Source organism: Chaetodon trifascialis, chromosome 5, assembly GCF_039877785.1.
Source record: "Chaetodon trifascialis isolate fChaTrf1 chromosome 5, fChaTrf1.hap1, whole genome shotgun sequence".
NCBI classification, from domain to species: Eukaryota; Metazoa; Chordata; class Actinopteri; order Chaetodontiformes; family Chaetodontidae; genus Chaetodon; species Chaetodon trifascialis.
In genome coordinates, this window is record NC_092060.1 from 15,180,100 (window position 1) to 15,197,775 (window position 17,676).

At 44.4% G+C, this 17,676-nt stretch overlaps 1 protein-coding gene across 1 annotated transcript in view; it reads right to left on the reverse strand.

Annotated features, from left to right (window-relative positions):
• The window catches only part of LOC139330829 (collagen alpha-1(XXIII) chain), a 117,997-nt gene that overhangs the window by 31,861 nt on the left and 68,460 nt on the right, over positions 1-17,676 (reverse strand). Inside the window, exon 3 of the mRNA XM_070961940.1 lies at positions 921-965. Within this exon, the coding sequence (XP_070818041.1) occupies positions 921-965 (45 nt within the window). The remainder of the gene's footprint in view (positions 1-920; positions 966-17,676) is intronic.

The window sequence follows — 17,676 nt, forward strand, 5'->3', positions numbered from 1 at the left end:
TTTTCCAGCCTTATTCTTTGACAGAAAACAAAGAAACACAATTGAGCTGGGATTGCAGGATTGAGAAATAAAGACACTTTGGCACTACAGCGTAGGAAACATCATCATCAAACAGTCTATATCAACTGAACAGCTTGAAAATACTGATTTCAAATACATTACACTGCTGTAATGACTACAAATAAAGCATCATGGTGCGGTAAAGCCGAGCAATAAGGGTTCCTGGTGATTTGTCATCATCACGGGAGCAGGTCTCATCTACTAAATATCCACAATAATGATTCACAACCAGATCTGAAGTTTTCCCATCTGACACATTTCCTCCAGAACAGCACCAGTCCTGCAGGTTTTGATAAAATCGTCTGAGAGTGTCGCGCCACAATTTGGTGGAGTCAACACTTAATAAAAAACATTTAAAATGAATGTGACTCAATCTTGTTAAACATCCGCTCTATCTGTCATGACGACCTCTGGCGTAACAAGAGTTATGTCTCGGCACTGTTTTGGTTCCTCGATGAGTGTTTTGCGGTCTGCGCGGGGAAAAAAAAGCAACACAATAATGGTGGGTAGTGCTGTTGGCAAGGGAGAGTCTCATTAGGGCCGTACTACTGCAGCTGCTACCGCTCTGGGAGAACGACTGACATCTGGGCAAAGTTAGTGCAGCCACATGGCCAAGGTTAGCGTTGTGTCGGCGCAAATAGCGAGGGACAGGGAGAAGGGCCAACTGCGGCCCATCATCCACCAGCCTGACTCATGGATCACTGCTTTTACAAGCCCTCGAACTTATTCAGTCACCCGGGGAAAGAAGGGGAATGTGGGAGGAAGTGAGAGTGGGGAGAGACATGAAGAAAGAGTGTGTCTTCCAGGAAACGAGAGAAGGGAGGAATAAGCAAACAAAGCAGGTGGTGGGCGTCACTTACCAGGTTCCCCTCTTCTTCCCATCCTTCCACGCTTCCCCGGAGGCCCTGTGAAAACACAGACAGAGCAGTAAATCCCCCAAATCAGCACTGCAGGGATGAGTAGAGAACAACCAAGCATCACTCGCTGTTTAACTGCTGGTGGTCATGTGTTGTGCCTGGCTTTAGGTTTGTGTGAGCTGGCATCGAGCTGAAACGTCCACGAGGAAGATTCAGGTGCTAGAAACAAAAACAAAGTGAGAACAAAGATCCGGATCCTGCGTGATTTCATCTCAGACTGAACAAACTGGACCTTCAGACATGTTTGGCCGAATACCAGGTTCATCAGACCCATTCCTCATTGCCAGGGAGAAGTTTGGTAAAATCGTGAAAAATAGCAGGAGGGGCTGCAGTGAAATGATGTGGCCAGAGAGAGGGCCGAACCAGAGCCTCAGACCTCATGCTGCTATGAGACCATGAATCATTTCTCCACTGCTGCTGACTTGCGTCAGTCGTGTTTTTTTAAGAGATGGTGCCATTGACTACACCCCAAAAACACAGGTTTCTGCTCAGGCCCAGAAAGATCATCCACCCCTCGTCTTTAGCTTACTGTAACGAGGCATGGTCGCTCTGTCGAGCTTTGGATTCTCCACATGTTGAAGCTGTGTGCATGGTGCTGTAGTAAGAGTGAATCTGCATCTAAATGGCTTTTTTAGCCTTTTAAAATGAAAACAATTCTGCAAAGATTAGCAGAAGTACAGCTTAAGTAGTGTTACTTATTGTTACTTGCTTACTGGATTGTTTTGTGGATATACAGGCTATGTTAGAAAAAGCCCTCTTGAGGATATCCACTTTCATTTACCAAACACATCAGACATGCAGTTTGAAAAAAATGAACAGAAAGGCATAAGTCTTATAACTATTGTAGTCTTTATGTTGCTTTTTCAAGTATATTTTCATGCATCTAAACAGAGTTATGTCAGAATGAAGTAAGTCTTTGATTTAACTTGAATTTTCCCTCATCACACTGCTCCTCTGCAGTATAAGAACAGTTCTCATCCATTATTTCCACCTCTACACTGATCATCAGCAGATTGGGACGTTGAATCAGTCTTTTTGCATGATATAATTAATGTAGTCCCATATTTAAAACAAGTCAGCCGAGGTCAAACAAGATGAAGCTAATGATACCAGCTACAGTTGTCAATTCAGATGTTGCATGCAAGGCATGAAGGCTTGACAGCTGTAACTACAGCAACCAAACCTTCAGCTTGCTTCTCCATGGCCTGAAACCCTCCTGCAGGTAACACCTTACTTTCTTTCTCTTTCCTTCCATGTGCCCATCCTCCCACACTCAGTCCTGCTCTAATGAAATAGGAACCATACTGCGTGCTGTTCCTGATGCTAAGTGGTTGTGGCTGCAGACATGTTTTCCCTATTGTCATTATTGGGGTTATTGTAGTGGCCTAATCACTTCCTGACTCTGCCAGCCTTTTCAAAGAGAGCTCAATCATGCTCCTCCACCTCCTCCTCATGTCTACCTCTCCCACTTTCATCCTTCTTTCCCTCCATCCGACTTTGGAATTGAAGGACTTAAGAAAGAGCTCAAAAAGAATTGTTGCCTGTGCTCAAGTTGAGATTGGCCCAGTCTGAATCAGAATTATAAATCAATTGTGTCGTGTTCTTTATCTGATTCAGTTTGCCATTTGTAGCTGCTGCCAGACTGTGCTGGCAACCAGAAGAAACCATTTAAAAACTAACAATGGAGAATGAGTACAGCTGTGCACCTACTGACTCTCATTTAAAATTTATGTCTGAACAATTTTAATAATTTAACACCTCTACACCTTCGAAACCTCAGACACAGATGCCAGCTAACTCACACACTCTGCCAGCCGCTGCATTGATATTAATAGTCTCCATATTCCATAGTGGGCTCTACTTCCTCTGCTTTAGCCCCCACCGCCATAAACAGCAGCGTGGAGCTCTTCTGCTGGGGGCCGAGGCCTCCGCAGAGAGGGCCGGAGCATGTGGGGGAGGGAGAGGAAGTGCAAGGGGTGGTAGGATGAGTGGGGAAGACACTGGGTTAGAAAAATGAAATGGGAGGGACGGAGAGGAAGATATACTGCAGGAGGATCAATGACACAAAAAAAGCTGAAGGGAGTCAGTGTGGATGGATGGTCAGTGTGGATGGATGGATGGATGGATGGATGGATGGATGGATGGATGGATGGATGGATGGATGGATGGATGGATGGATGGCTTCACAGTCCTGTAAAAATCCTTGTACAACATGGTCATTGGCCATTTAAAGTACCTCCTCAAGTGGGGATATACATTATAAGATATGGGTCACCTGGGGCTGTGCCTGCGCTACCTTTATTTGAGACATAAAAGGCGGCCGCTGGCACGTCGACAGGTCGGGCGCCAAACGCTGTAGGAGAAGGCGTCAGAGTGACTGAAATGTGGCAGTGTGATTGGTCCTGAGTGGCAGAGGGGAGGTGGGCGATGGCAAGCTGATGTGTGACTGGATGAATTAATGAGAAAAACAGCAGCACTGCAGCGCATGGATGAGTGTGTGTACATCTAAGTGAGGAAATAGCTCAGATTCCTATTTCAGGAGAGAGCAGTGAACACACACAGCACGCGTAAACATACAGACACATGACGTGCACTTTGGTGTCAGTCTTGACTTCCTGTGCCGCGGTGGCATACCAGGGTCAGAGAATGTCACACAAGCACACCAAAATAGAAACAGTGTGTATGTTAGGACAGAGAAAAAGATGAACCGGAGAGATCTTGTTTTACTCAGATGTGTGTATCATCATTTGACTTCCTTCTTTCTCTCTAGAGGCCAAAGGTTATCAGCATCAAAAGAAGGGTACGCAACTTACAGACGAAACAAAGCTCCATTTTAGAGCCATCAGTTGTTTCTCACAATGTAAAGCAGATGGGAGGATGCGGAAGGAGCAGACAGTGGAGGGAAGAAGATGCAGGGCGGTGTTGAGACAGGAGGACAAGTGCAGAGCGAGGAGGTCATCCTTCATTGTTACAGGTGTTGAAAAACCCCAAAAGAAAGAAATATGGACCTCCACAAACGTCAGACAGTTAGGAACGAAAACCACATCCTGTGCATAGATCTCTCTGAGGGACAGTGTTGGACACATAGAGGCTCACTCCCCATCAGCTGTCATGAATATGAATTTGAGCATGTAAAGAGTTCCCTGGAAACAGCACGATAATACACACACTGTGTACACACAGTGAACTGCATTTGAACTTGAATAGTTTTATGTACATGTTCGCCTGAAGTGCTGTACCTCAAGCTAAACCTAAACTTCTTCTCTATATGTTGTGGCTGGAAAGCATGCAGTCCAAAGTCTGACTGGGAGCCAGAAGTCAACGCTCAGGACTGTAAATGTGTTTATGTGTGTGTGTGTGTGTGTGTGTGTGTGAGAATGTCAAAAAGCTGAGACTGAGACACGCACACACACACACACACAGATCTCAGCATCCTTCATTGCTCTTTACACGGCATGTTTTAGGGAGCGACTCGAGAATGACCCCTACTTAACATCACAGTCCTGTGTGTGAGTTCACACACACATACACACAGACAGACGCACGCAATAACGACCCACATGCATAGACTGCAGGATATTCATCGTTCTTGCTGACAAGCGCAATCGACCTGAGCGGAGTTAGGAGCAATTTCTCCATCAACTTGCCGCAAGCACGTCTGTGTGTTAGAAACCGCAGCCTCACTCGTTCACTTTCACCCATTCTTTCTTCTTCTTTCAAAACATTTAGCAACAATTCTCCAGCAAATGTTACCAAATGTATCTCGATGTGCTCCCTGAATCCACACCGCCTCAACAACACACACACACACACACACACACACACACACACACACACACACACACACACACACACACACACACACACACACACACACACACACACACACACACACGCCCTTCCATCCTCCATCTGCTCTGTCTGTTTCTCATAGCCGTGGCTCGGCTTGATTTAGCTACTGTGACATTTCTCGCAAACAAAGTGCTTCCAGGGAACAAAGCGCAGGATTGGTGGAGCAGACCCCCCTCCCCGGCTTCTTTTCGGCCCCATTTTGTTTAACCCAACAACTGGGAGCAATAAAGAGCCATATGAAAATAGCAGAACGTGATACTCCGTACACACAACTGCAGGACTTATATTCATCCATCTACCTCTCCACCCGTCCACTCCTCCTCTGTTGCATATCCCCAATACTAATTTAATTGGGAGGAAAGGTGGGGTGGGGTTGTGGAGAGGCAGGATGTAAGTAGTGAAGTTCAACTTCTTGCTTCCATGTTCGCTGCTGGCAACGGTATCTCCTTTCTCACTTCTTTTGATGATTTAATGTTTTTTTTTCAACATCCCAGTTGCAGATTTATGTATTTATGTATACTGTATGAGACTAAAAACTGGATTTTATTCTATAATTGCAGCATTTTGCCTGAAGAATTGCTGATAACATTTGTTTGAAATTACAGAGTTGTTTTAATATTTGTCAATGAATATATTTGCTCATAACGAGACGCCTGTCACAATCATTGAATTGTTGACTGATCTGAGATGTGATTGGAAGGTTTCCCTTCCTCTGGTCCATCTCGTCTTTGTACAAAAGGGGACAGCTGTTGAGGCTCCTTGTCTGAAACAAAACCGCATCTTCCCAACTGTCTCCTGATCTGTCAGCATTCCCCTGTGTTTGTCCAACTTTCGTTTCAATAAGATGGGGGACACATGCTGAGAAGTAAACAGCAACAGAAAGAGAAGAAGACAGCGGATGTGATTCACATGGCGGTGATTCATTCTCCAGCTGCCCGGCATCTCTCCTGTCCTGGGTCAGGCCCGGTTCAGTGGCACAGACAGGGTCATATCCCTGCAGTCTGTTACCTGTAACCCAACCTCACCCCATCAAGTCTTCTCATGTTAGAGATGCAGATTTCATACAGATCTGCACCACACGTGTGAAGGTCTTTAAATAAACCCATAAACTCAAACATCAGTGTTTGTGTCTTATGCTTAGCTTTTGCACCAGAATCAACCATTAAACACTAAATGTACGACATATTATGGAAATGTTCCTCATATTCATAATCCAAATATTATGGGGTTCACATTCTCCCCATGTTTTTAAAATAATCATCTTCTTTATATATATATATATATATATATATATATATATATATATATATATATATATATATATATATATATATATATATATATATATATATATATATATATATATATATATATATAAATAAATCACTTTTATGATTGGTGCAGCTTTAATAAAGTTAATCAGTACAGGATAACGACTTTTACTCTACTTTACTTGACTTGTTGTCTGGGGTCAAATAACACAACAACGTGAAAATGAAATATTCTCTCTTTAAATACTCCCTTTTCCTTTGATGTGATTAAAAGCCACCTCTTATGACCAAGCTGTTGTAAAACTCCAGTAACGTAAATCCTAATCGACTAATTTTGGAATTGGGAGTGTAGTGCTGCATAAAAAGTATTGTCAACACCAATCATAGCAATAGAGCATGTAAAAACTATTTTATTTAACAGTTTTAATGTTGTCTTTCAATGTTTTAATGTTGACTCCAAGCTGAAGTAATGCTTCATTTTCTTCAAAATCATGTTTACATGCAACAATCACAGACTGAGTAAAAGCTAAGAAGTATCAAATTCATAAAACAAACCAAACATTTGGGTTAAAGTGCTCAAACTGACCAAAAATTGGCTGTTTGTAATGACTGATGCAAGAAGGGAGCAAGTTCAGCAAATGGTTCAATATCTCAAAGTTGATAAACCACAAACTGTCACTCAGAGCAGCAATGTACTGGTTGTAATAAATGTACTCCTCTCTAAACATTTCTACAACCTCAAACGCATCACTATCACAAAGTCTTTTGCATGTGTTCATCTAGAATAAGCTACGAACTCTCCGCCTGTGTGTGGACTATCCCTCAACTGTCTGGCTGATGAAATGTGGTTTGAGAAAGATCATCTGTGATTGGGAAATAAGAAGGTGAGGACACATCGGTACTGAGCCGACCCTCCTGTTTTACTTTTAGCATCAAATGTTGCGTGGCTGCAGAGTGGATTTCTCTGAGCTGAGTGAGAGGACGTCTATGTGAGAGGCTGTCTGAGAGTGTGTTTGTGTGAAGGTATGGATGCCATTTTCATGCCCATGCGAGTGTGATCGGCGTATAGTTGTCTTGACACGCTCTGTCAGGGCTGAGTGACGCTGCTGTAAACCTGCGTGTGTGTGAGTAAGTATGCATGCTCTCACAGCTGGAGGGTTGTTTAGGTGTTTATGTCTCATTCAGTCCTAATGAGCACCATCTATGAAAACCTCATCATGCCTGGATTTATTTGGGTTTCTATAATCTCTGACAGTTCATTTGTGTTTTTGGTGTGACAGAGCTTGCACTTGTGGAAAACTTTGAATATGCACAGGTTTGGACAAAGGAGACCCCTATATTCTGCATTAAGGCCGCTGTTTTGATGTCCGGCAGGTGGTTTGCGTTGAGTGGCAGACTGGTGTTGAAAGGCTGCCTGGGTAGTCACTGTGTGTCACAGCTAATGAGAGGTGATGGCGGAGACAGGCCCACCCCCCACACAGAGAGACAGATGCAGTCAAAACAATGAGACGGCCCTAGCAAAACACCACCAGGATCAGCCGAGCACAGCAAATACGAGCAGATGACAACAAAGTGGACTGGAGGACCCAAAGTTCAGTAGCCAGAGGCTGTATTTCCAGCCTCACCGTGACGCGGAAAAGGCAGTGTGAGGATTGAAAACAGGGTTTCCCCAGCAAACTGTTTAGCTGAGGTGGTGGGCCACCCAGCTCAGGACACATTCCTTTAGTTGATCATGACCTAAACAGTAGACACACTTATTGAACTTATGAACAACAGCCACTGTGGCTCTATTCATGGATGAATATAAATGTTGAAATGAAGTGTAAGATTCACCCAAGAAGAGAGAAGTCTTAAAGTCAGCAACGGCTAAGTTCACACAGGTCTTTGTTTTGGGAAACACTGCAGGAAACTCCTGAAAAATGCTGAGCGTGTGGGTGTTTGGAGTTTATGAGCACATGTTAATACAAGTGTGTCTGTGAGCCTGCGTTCTTTTTTTGGACAGACGGCCCTTGCGTGACCATGCCTTAAACGAGTTGACCCCAGATAAACAAACCCTCTTCAACTGCAAGTGAATCACACGCGTACGCGTTCACGCTCAGATGTGTGTTTGTTGACGCTGGACATGTTGGCATGTATGTGAGAGGCTTGGTTTTCTGCACCGTTCATACAGGCTCCTGGGTGGTACTTCCATTAGTTAGGACTGTAATCACAGACGCTGGAATTTGGGTACTCGGGAGGATATTAAGCGAACAAACACACTTGCACGCAAATGAGCAGTCCCAGCTCCTCTGCACACACACCCATCCTCAATGGCTTTAGCTTGGAGACACAAATACCTGCACATTTTTCATGTGACTCTCTTAGAAGCTGTTCAGCCATGTGCGGTTCGAGTGACACTGGTTGCTGACAAACCTCCTGTGACCAATCGCCAGCCTCAGATGTGGAAGCAGTGAATCCCATAACGAATAGCTGACGTGCCTGAAGGCAGGGGACAGCCATCACTGGTGCAACGTCGAGGTGAGAATGAGGGTTATGTTTGTAGATCAGATCAGATCGGGGCCACCGCTGCTGCAAGGACTTCCGAGAAGTCTGGAAGTGTGGAATCCAGTCCTCAGGGAGAATAAACGTGAGGGTTAAACACACAGGTAGAGTAGGGATTAAGAAAATACATGGGTCACCTGAAGGAGCATGGGCCTGTGCCAGAAGTGCAAGTCTTCCTTTAAATGCACTTAACACAAGATAAAAGCATCAGAGTCTTTAATGTGATGAACGTCAGCGGCATCAGTGAGTGTGATGGTAATTTGACAAGGATATTTTAAAGTGCCGGTTTCGTCCAGTCTATGTCGAATGGTGGTCTGTAACAGGATAAAATGCCCTTTTATCCTTGAATCCCTTATTCATTCATAAAATGTGGTTCTAGTTTGACGTTCTGGAACGTGTTAGAGCAAAACCGGAGAGCCCGGCATGGAGGGAGCGGGGGTGGGTCTTCCAGCGTAAAGGACTAAAGAGAAAAGTGCACTAATCACCACGACTTTAAACGAAAACTGCAGTATCTTTGTGTGTGTGTGTGGCTGTAACAGAAGACAACGTGTGGGCCATGGCTGAGGAAACATGGTGTGAATGTTCAAAAGGGAACTTTATTCCAGCGATCCTCCTTCTTTAACCCCGACACATTTTCTTGAAAGAAACTCTCTGCCTTTGCTTCAGCTTAAAAAAATAAATAAAATCCAGCTCTGCTTCTTGGTGTAATTCCTGCCAAGTGAAATCAAATTCAAATATCCACCATTATTTCTAGATCTCTCCTTTTTCACAGGTGTCTCACCCCTCATGCCCTTAGCCCTTACGCTAAGCTAGCTCCCTGTTCTGGTTTCTTTCTCCTCTTCTCTTACAACAGACAGGCTAATAACAGCCTGTGTGGAAGCCAAGGTGAGAGCATGCAGCCGCAATGCTGCTAGCCGCACAGCCAGTGGTTCGTGAGTAATGAACAACATGGTACAGATAGTCACAACAGTCGTGACAACAGGGCCTACTGAGCAAGTCATCATTAGCCACAACGGAACTCTGCAGACATGCATTCATGAAATTAAACGTGTCCATAAAATAAACAGATAAGTCAGCAGATATGTGTGGTCAAATGTGTTTCTCCTTCTTCTTACTCATGTATACAACCTGCCACACGATTGATAGCATTCCTGTTTCCAGCTAAACCTTCCTTCATTTTCTTTTGCCAGTTCCTCTTCCTCAACACCATGACTTCCCTCACTTTGTCTCTATCATCATTACCACCATTAGTCCACCAGCCCTGCATACCTGGCCTGATCCATCCACTATGTGCCAGTACTCTGCTGTATCTGGTCTGGTACTCATCATGTATCAGCGCTCAGTTCTCTGGTCTGCCAACCCATTCTGGCTTAAACAAATACCCTCCAATGCCAGGTGATGCATGTGGCTCAAGAATCGATCGATCAACATTAATGTGGAGTCGGTGGACGCTGGCCAATCACGTAATCACGGTTGTGATTGACAATGTGGAGCAGCACCAAATCCAAATGCTGAACAAGCAGTTTGGGGCCAGTGTTTAAAAGACAGGATGTTATTTTCTTAACGATTGTTACATAAATATCTTTTGGATGAATCAAAGAGAGGATTTGGATTGAAGATTTTGGAAAAGAAAATATCCACGTTGGAAAATATTCACATGGCACACAAAGACAATTCAAACATCATTCATTGCAGAAGATCTGAGAAAAGGATGAGTGAGTATATCTGCAATCTGGCATCTTGGCTCATTCAAACTATACATACACACACATAAGACAGATACTGTAGGTGCACAATGGATCTGTGAGATGACAGATCAAACATCAGCTCCTCAGTACTGGTGTGATGTGTGGCCTCAATGCTTTTTGAAATGCTTTTTTTTGGCTGAAGCCAAAAAATATGACCCCCCCCCCCCCCCCCCCCCCCCCCCCGAAACAAATAAGGGCAGGCACCAGGAGAAAGAAATTTGCTTCTATGAAAGGACTTAGGACTTAGATAATAAAATATTTTGGTTGGTTCTGCAGCATCAATATCTAGCCACAATGAACAGGTGAAAATGTGAATTTCTGGCTGAAATTCAATTTAACGACATCACAGTCAACAGATGATAGCATCGTGTCATCTGAGTGGTGGCTGCAGCCTGCTGAGACATGAACCCCGTGTGTCACTGACGTCAGCGCTGCCGCCTCTGTGATCACACGTAAACTCTTTGGGATTTCAAAACGAGGGTTATCAACTGCTTCTTTTAAAGATGATCATCTGTTTATTTCAAAGACTTACACATGCAGGTGTGTGTAAGGAGGATATAATTTCATAGTGCCTGGAGATACGATGCCATCACTGCAGGCTCTCTGAATGTCCCTCGCTCTCTGTGCCGGGATGTTACTGATGTAACATAACCTATGTCCCCTTTCAGTACTGCGTGATTCAAGAGACAGTGCTGTATGTCTATGTGTGTGTTGTGTTGTGAAGCTGCTCCTGAGGCAGGTGCAGACTTGCCCCAGTGTGAACTTTATGGAAGGAGGTCATGCGTCACTTTATCCGATTGGTGGCTTCCATATTTGGTCCAATCACCTGCTCGGGTTCCTGGGGTCAGAGCATGGCTGGGATGGCTGTCGAGCCTTTGACACAGTCGGTGATAGACTGGGATCAGTCTGATGTTACAGTCTGTTGTGAGTTTACATTCAACCACTCATGTACCAGCAATATATAACATCATCTTCAATAAATATCGGTGATGGTATCTGAAGTTTTGCATTTCTCGGTGCAGATGGCTCTGCCTGAGAGACCTCTGCTGTCTCAGTTTGTGTCTGATGGTATTTACAGTTGTGTGTGTGTGTGTGTGTGTGTGTCTGTGTGCGCGCGCACGTGTGTATGCGTGCAGAGGGTGTGTGTCTCAAGCTATGTTAGTTTGTGAGCCTGACAGCAGCTGCGACTGTGATAGATGGCTGACACAGCTGATATGTCTGATAGGCTTCGTGTGCAGTAATGAAAGTTAAACACAGCTGGGAGCGCATGACAGAGGTATGTGCTATTCATTTGCTGTTGACCAATCACATCTCTGTATCAGTGCTCATAATGCGGTAACCTTGCATAAGGGTCAAGGTGGAGCACGTAGGCAAAAGATAGTGGACCACAGCTGCAGAGAGGGAGCAGTGCAGGAGCCATCGTTTAGCTCATTTCACTCAACACACGCTCATCCAAAGCCAGTCACGTCACCTCCATTTGCTCCAGATGTATGTTTACAATTTGATGTAATGGGATTTATTCTTTACACTCACTTTGAACACTGACCAGCTCTCCTGCTGTACCTGTTTGCTGCCAAGCCACCTCAGCTGCTGCTGGCCTAAAACTCAAACTCCCCCATTCTTATGCTCGCTAACAAATGAGCCAACAACAGTGGAAAAAGGAGGAAAAGAACGTTCTGTATATCTGAATTTGTCTGCTCAGCAATAAAAGCACTTACTGAGATATGATATCAGAGGGAACATTATTTAACAACTCTTCTCAGTGAACCAAAAGGAATGAGGCGCAGACCCATCCCCAGCCCAACCCAAAGACTAATCAAGGCTCAGAGGCACCCTGATGTGCCGTACTAGAGCGGCTGGCTTCAGGTTTCAGTACTTGTCTGCCAGGGCAAGTGGAAGAAAACTGCTTGTATTTGTAACGCCCCTCTGACCAAAGGACAGGTTCTTGGACTGAGCCCGAGTCCCAGATTAACGGGAGTTGTGGGTAAAATGATACATCAGTACAAGAAACACATTTTGCGGTCACTTCGAAGGTGATTTAGTGACCTTGCTATCCATTCCAAGTGGTAGCGCTTTGAAATTGTTTCACATTTTTATTCACGGGATGGGGGCTGTCTCATAAATCGGTCAGAGGAGGTTTATGGTACAACTAACTATCTGAGGTTTCCCAACAATAGAGGCTTTGTCTCCATGCACCTGACTGTAGCTAAGCCAATATAGCCTCAAACTAAACCAGAATTTGGTCAAATGGCTCTTACAGCACACTCAATCAACCTTCTGTTAAAACCATTTCTAAAAGCCTGTTTTTAACAGATCCATTGTTGTAGAAAGGTGCAACAAGGGACCAAATGCTTCAGATGACAGATTCAAATTGCTTGTTTTAATAAATGCAGGAGCAGGACTTTGGCAGGGAGCACTAACAGGACCTAATTATTTGTTCTGGCTGTCCGAAGATTACAGCGGAGGAGGAGCGAGTCAAACCTAAAGCACCTGTTTATGACGGAGGGGTGCAGATGAATAACAGACGTTTAAACTCACTCAACGCATGCCTGGTCAAAGTGTGAGTGACTGACAGTAACTCGCACACATAAAGTTGACTGACAAACCTCAGCATCGCCCATCTGACTGTACTGTAGGAACGCAATAGTTTAAATTTGGCAATTTGGGAAATATGCTACTAACACTACTCTCATGTCTGTAGGGTGAAGCCAGTTAGCTTAGCATTGCATAAAGACTAGAATCAGGAGGAAATCGATGTCAAAGGGGTTTTAAAGGTTGCTAAATCTAGTGAGAAAGTTAGTAAATTGGCATTGCTGCTTTGGACAGAGCGAGACGCTGAGGGAACCGTCTCCTGGGACGTGCTCAGCAGATAGACATGAGAGTGGTATTAATCTTCTCAGGGACTCTCAGGGAAAAAAGAAATTAGCATATTTACCAAAATGTTAAACTGTTTCTTTAAACCAATCTGCAAAGTTAAAACATGCAAATATTGAGAGCCCATCAGGTAGGATAGATGTCTGAAATAAAATCACATCAAAAAGGACACGGGGGGGATAAAGTAGCAGAAACACGCACTACTACAGGTTTACATCAGAATAAATAGTTAAACACTGAACTGATGTAAACAGTCTTCCGGCAGGTTTGGATTTCACAACCAAACTACCCACAAGAGATAAAAGCACTCTCTGCAAAGTGACAGCAGAAAGGAGGGAGATAATGAATGAATAAAGAAAGGAAGAGAGGGGCAACACTATGACCCTGAGAAACCGCTCCCTCCTTTTTCTTTCTCAGCCTCTCGTTCTCTCATCCATCCCCGTCTGGCTGTTTTAAGCCTCGTATTGCTCCTGATAGATATTAATGATACAGAGCAACACGATCCGACTTTGCTCTTTCATCCGCGGCCCAGGGCTTGTTTCTTTACTGATCAATGTCCCATGTCCTCAATCTTAATCAGACTTTATATGGTTTACCCCAGAGGCCACATGGGAAGTTTATGCACTCCTGCACGCATGCACGCTCACACACACATCAGTCAAGCCTCATTCCCTGCTTTATCTATTACCTGGACATCAGTGTACATGACCTGGCATCAGCAGGCCGGTATTCAGTGTGTGCCATTGCTTTCTGTGTGAGCGTGTATGTGTCGGCTGAGGCGTGTAACAAAGTCAGCATGTGACCTCCACATTCAGGTTGGTGCAGCCCATAAATCTGCCACTGTACTCCAGCACAGGTCACCTCTGACCCTCACACCTACCCATTCACATTTTCTTTGCAGGCACGCCTGCTCCACACACATTCGGCCAATAAAGGACAGACAAGAGATGGACTTTGATGGAGAAATTAACATGCAAACACATGTTGCAGCGTAGTAGATGGCTGCCAAGTTTGTCCCCTCTGTGTCTATAGTCTGTGTCTGTCTCACCGCACCTCTCTCTTTCTGACCCCGGGGTTAGGCGCTGCTGTTAGTCTGAGAGGGATCCTCATGTCGCTGTCACGTCTTCCCGCCTGGATCTCGACTTCCGCCTTGATCTCACTTTCACTCATACACATGTCTGTCTCAGTCCCCCTCCTCCCCTTGTCTCTCCTTCTATCTCATATTCAAGGCAGCCCACAGTTGCTCAATGGTATTCTACACGTGTAAACACCACTTGTCAGGGTGTCACCTTTCACCCATCCTCCCCACCCTTCAGCACCGTCCTCACCCCTCAACATACGGTACATACCCACCTCATCTTGACACATACAGTACACCCCCCTGCAACTATTCACCTCACCAAACATTTTCAGCTTTGTTGCTTTCAGCATGGTGGTGTAGGCAAAACGTGTTTTAATTTTGATGGATTAGCATCAGAGCTCACACTGTTCTGCACCTCGCTGTGTGCTCCTTCTCAAAGTTAGAAACTGCTGTGCCAAATTTTTACACCATCCCACACGGGATTGCAAGACACCAATATATATCAAGCATCAAAAATATGCAAGACATCATTCAGTAACATATACGAAACCAAAAAAACAAACCATTATATGTACAGTATGTTTTAGAGCTAAATGTGTACATCAGCATGCTAACATGCTCAGCAAGACAATGCTACTGTGCTGATGTTAAGGGGATTTAATGTTTACCATGTTCATCATCTGAGTTTACAGTTAACATGCTAACATTTTCTAATTAGTGCTAAACACAAGATGCAGCTGATGGAAATGTCATTAGTTTTGCAGGTCTTAATCAAATGTATTGGACAAAATTGGAACGTTGTCCAGATGATGTTCAGAGATAAACAAAATGATTATGCTTCATCCTAAAACAGACATGTTTGTGTGTAACAAATTTCATGGCAGCCCATCTGGTACTCGATATATGTCATTCTGGACTAAAGTGATGGACTGACTGGTGCTGCCATTCATAGTGTCATGCCTCTTGCATAGCTAAAAGATCTTTTAAATGATTCCATAATTCAGACAGCTCACTAAAGTGACTGAGATCTGAGAACAAAGAAACATTGCTACAACAAAGTCTGATTGCGAAAGAAACTTGAGCACTCAGATATTATATCACAAAATAAAACCCAAGATGTAATAAACTAGAAATCACAAAGGCAAATAACTCCTATGGACAGACCACAGCGAGGAGAAACAAGCGTACATCCAAGGAAGACCAAAATCCTCTCCTTGTGTTTTGCCCACCAAGACTAAACAAATTCACTGGGCCTTTAGGCCTCATGCAGACTGTGTCTGTTTGCATTGGTGCCACAAGACATCACAGCAAACATACCCATGGGAAACTGGAGCTTGTGTATTATGATGGGAATGGATACCACAAACGAAGTCAACTTCCTCTCCCTTTGACTCCTTTATAACAGCATAAGATGACAGATATCAAAATATTATGCTGAGCTTTTATGAGTCTTTAACAGTGTTTGGATATGGGGTGGTGCATATAAAAAGGGAAGCCTGAGGGGAGGTGGGCTTTAATGGGGAATACAGTTGGAGTGAGTTTGCTGCTGCACTGTCAATAGATGCACATTTCACACACACACACGCACACACACATGTTGTGTTTTTATCACTTGTGGGGACATTACATAGACTTACATTCATTTCCTGGAGCCTTACCCTAACCCTGTACCTAACCTAACCTTACCAACCCTATCCTCAGTCTGCACCCTAAAATTTAATAATTTCCATTAAGGGGACCTGCATTTTGTCCCCATTAGGGAGGTGAGACCCAATAATGTGACTGTGTAAACAGATTTTTGTCCCCACAACATGATAAATACCCGGTCACACGCGTGTGCAAGCGCGCGCGCACACACACAGACGCACACACAGACAGCAGCTGTTGTTGTTTTAATTCCTCCACTTACAGAGTTGACAGATTGGCTGCATGGTTGTTCTGCCATGCAGCCAGACATCATTGTAGAAATAAACACTGGGAACATGCTTAGAATAATTCACCAATACATAAATATTCCAGGGAAGGAAACACAATCACTTCCAGGTGCCATTACAGATTCCACTGCCATTCAACTGCGTTGCTGCTAACTATTCCCGACCACGCGCTTCACGAAATGTTTCGACCATAATGAAGAGTTTCTGTCAGTTTCTCCAACAGGAGTTGAAAGTGACATGAAGACTGTGGGTTTCATATTTAAACTGTTCTCTTCGCTGTGTATTCTCACTCTGCAGCCACAGCATGCCCCCCTGCACGCAGAAAACACAGGGCTTTTGAAGAAGGAAGCAGGCGCTGCCACAGGGGGCAAACAAGTTAAGCTCAAAATTGAAACCCGACGACAATAAATGATTGATTGATGGCGATATGGATGAGGGACCTGGCTGGACAGAGGTGATTATCTAACAGCATGGTATTAGTGTGTATGCATGTGGGGAGTTCTCTGTAGTTAGTGTGTATGCATGCTGTTACCATGCCAACCTGTAATTTGGCACGCGACCTGGACAAAGAGGCCTCACACACGCAGAAACATCACCACCACATGCACACACACATCCACCGTACAATTATGTTCTTAACAATTCAGCCCTGAAGCGTCTCATTTTTCTCTCTTTCCTCGTCATTTTTCAGTCGTTTTTCTTGTTCCCTGCGGTCGGAAATGTCTTGTTTCCTTAATGGTTTCCAGTAAAGTCCCAGAGTCCCCAGTGTATACCCAGCCATCCTCCAGGGGAGCCTCCTCCGTGCGTCCAATTAGACCCTACATTCAGAGTGGCGCAAACAAAACATGTACTGCTCAGCTTCATGCTATCTTCAAACTCGGATTTGATCTGGGATAAAACATTTGTTGAATCACAGTCTAAGCAGGTTTGCAGCAGAGCAGAACGCTCTCCATTACTCCATTACATTACTGCATCTACATATGAATGCTGTTAGGGTCAAATTTGCCATTTTCAGAAAATGTGACTTTAATGTAACCCATCAAATGTGTGTCCAGTGTTCAGCTACTTGTCTTGTAAGTCTCCCTCCACTGTGAGGAGGAAATGGACCACAGATCAAATGAACATTGAGACTGTGTGTGTGTGTGTGTGTGTGTGTGTGTGTGTGTGTGTGTGTGTGTGATTGTCTTCCAGTACAGTATACAGCTTTTGTGTATATTTCCTATCGTTCCAGTCTGGGGCTCCAGCAGCACGCCCAGTTCTCATTAACCAGATGCCCTGCTGAGGGAGCTCTGTTCTGGGCTTCACCTCTCTGGAACCTTGGGTAATCACCAAGTATCACCACCCAAGGGCATGAGCCAGCACCACCGCAGAGTCAACCAGTCATCGTCTTAGCGTTAT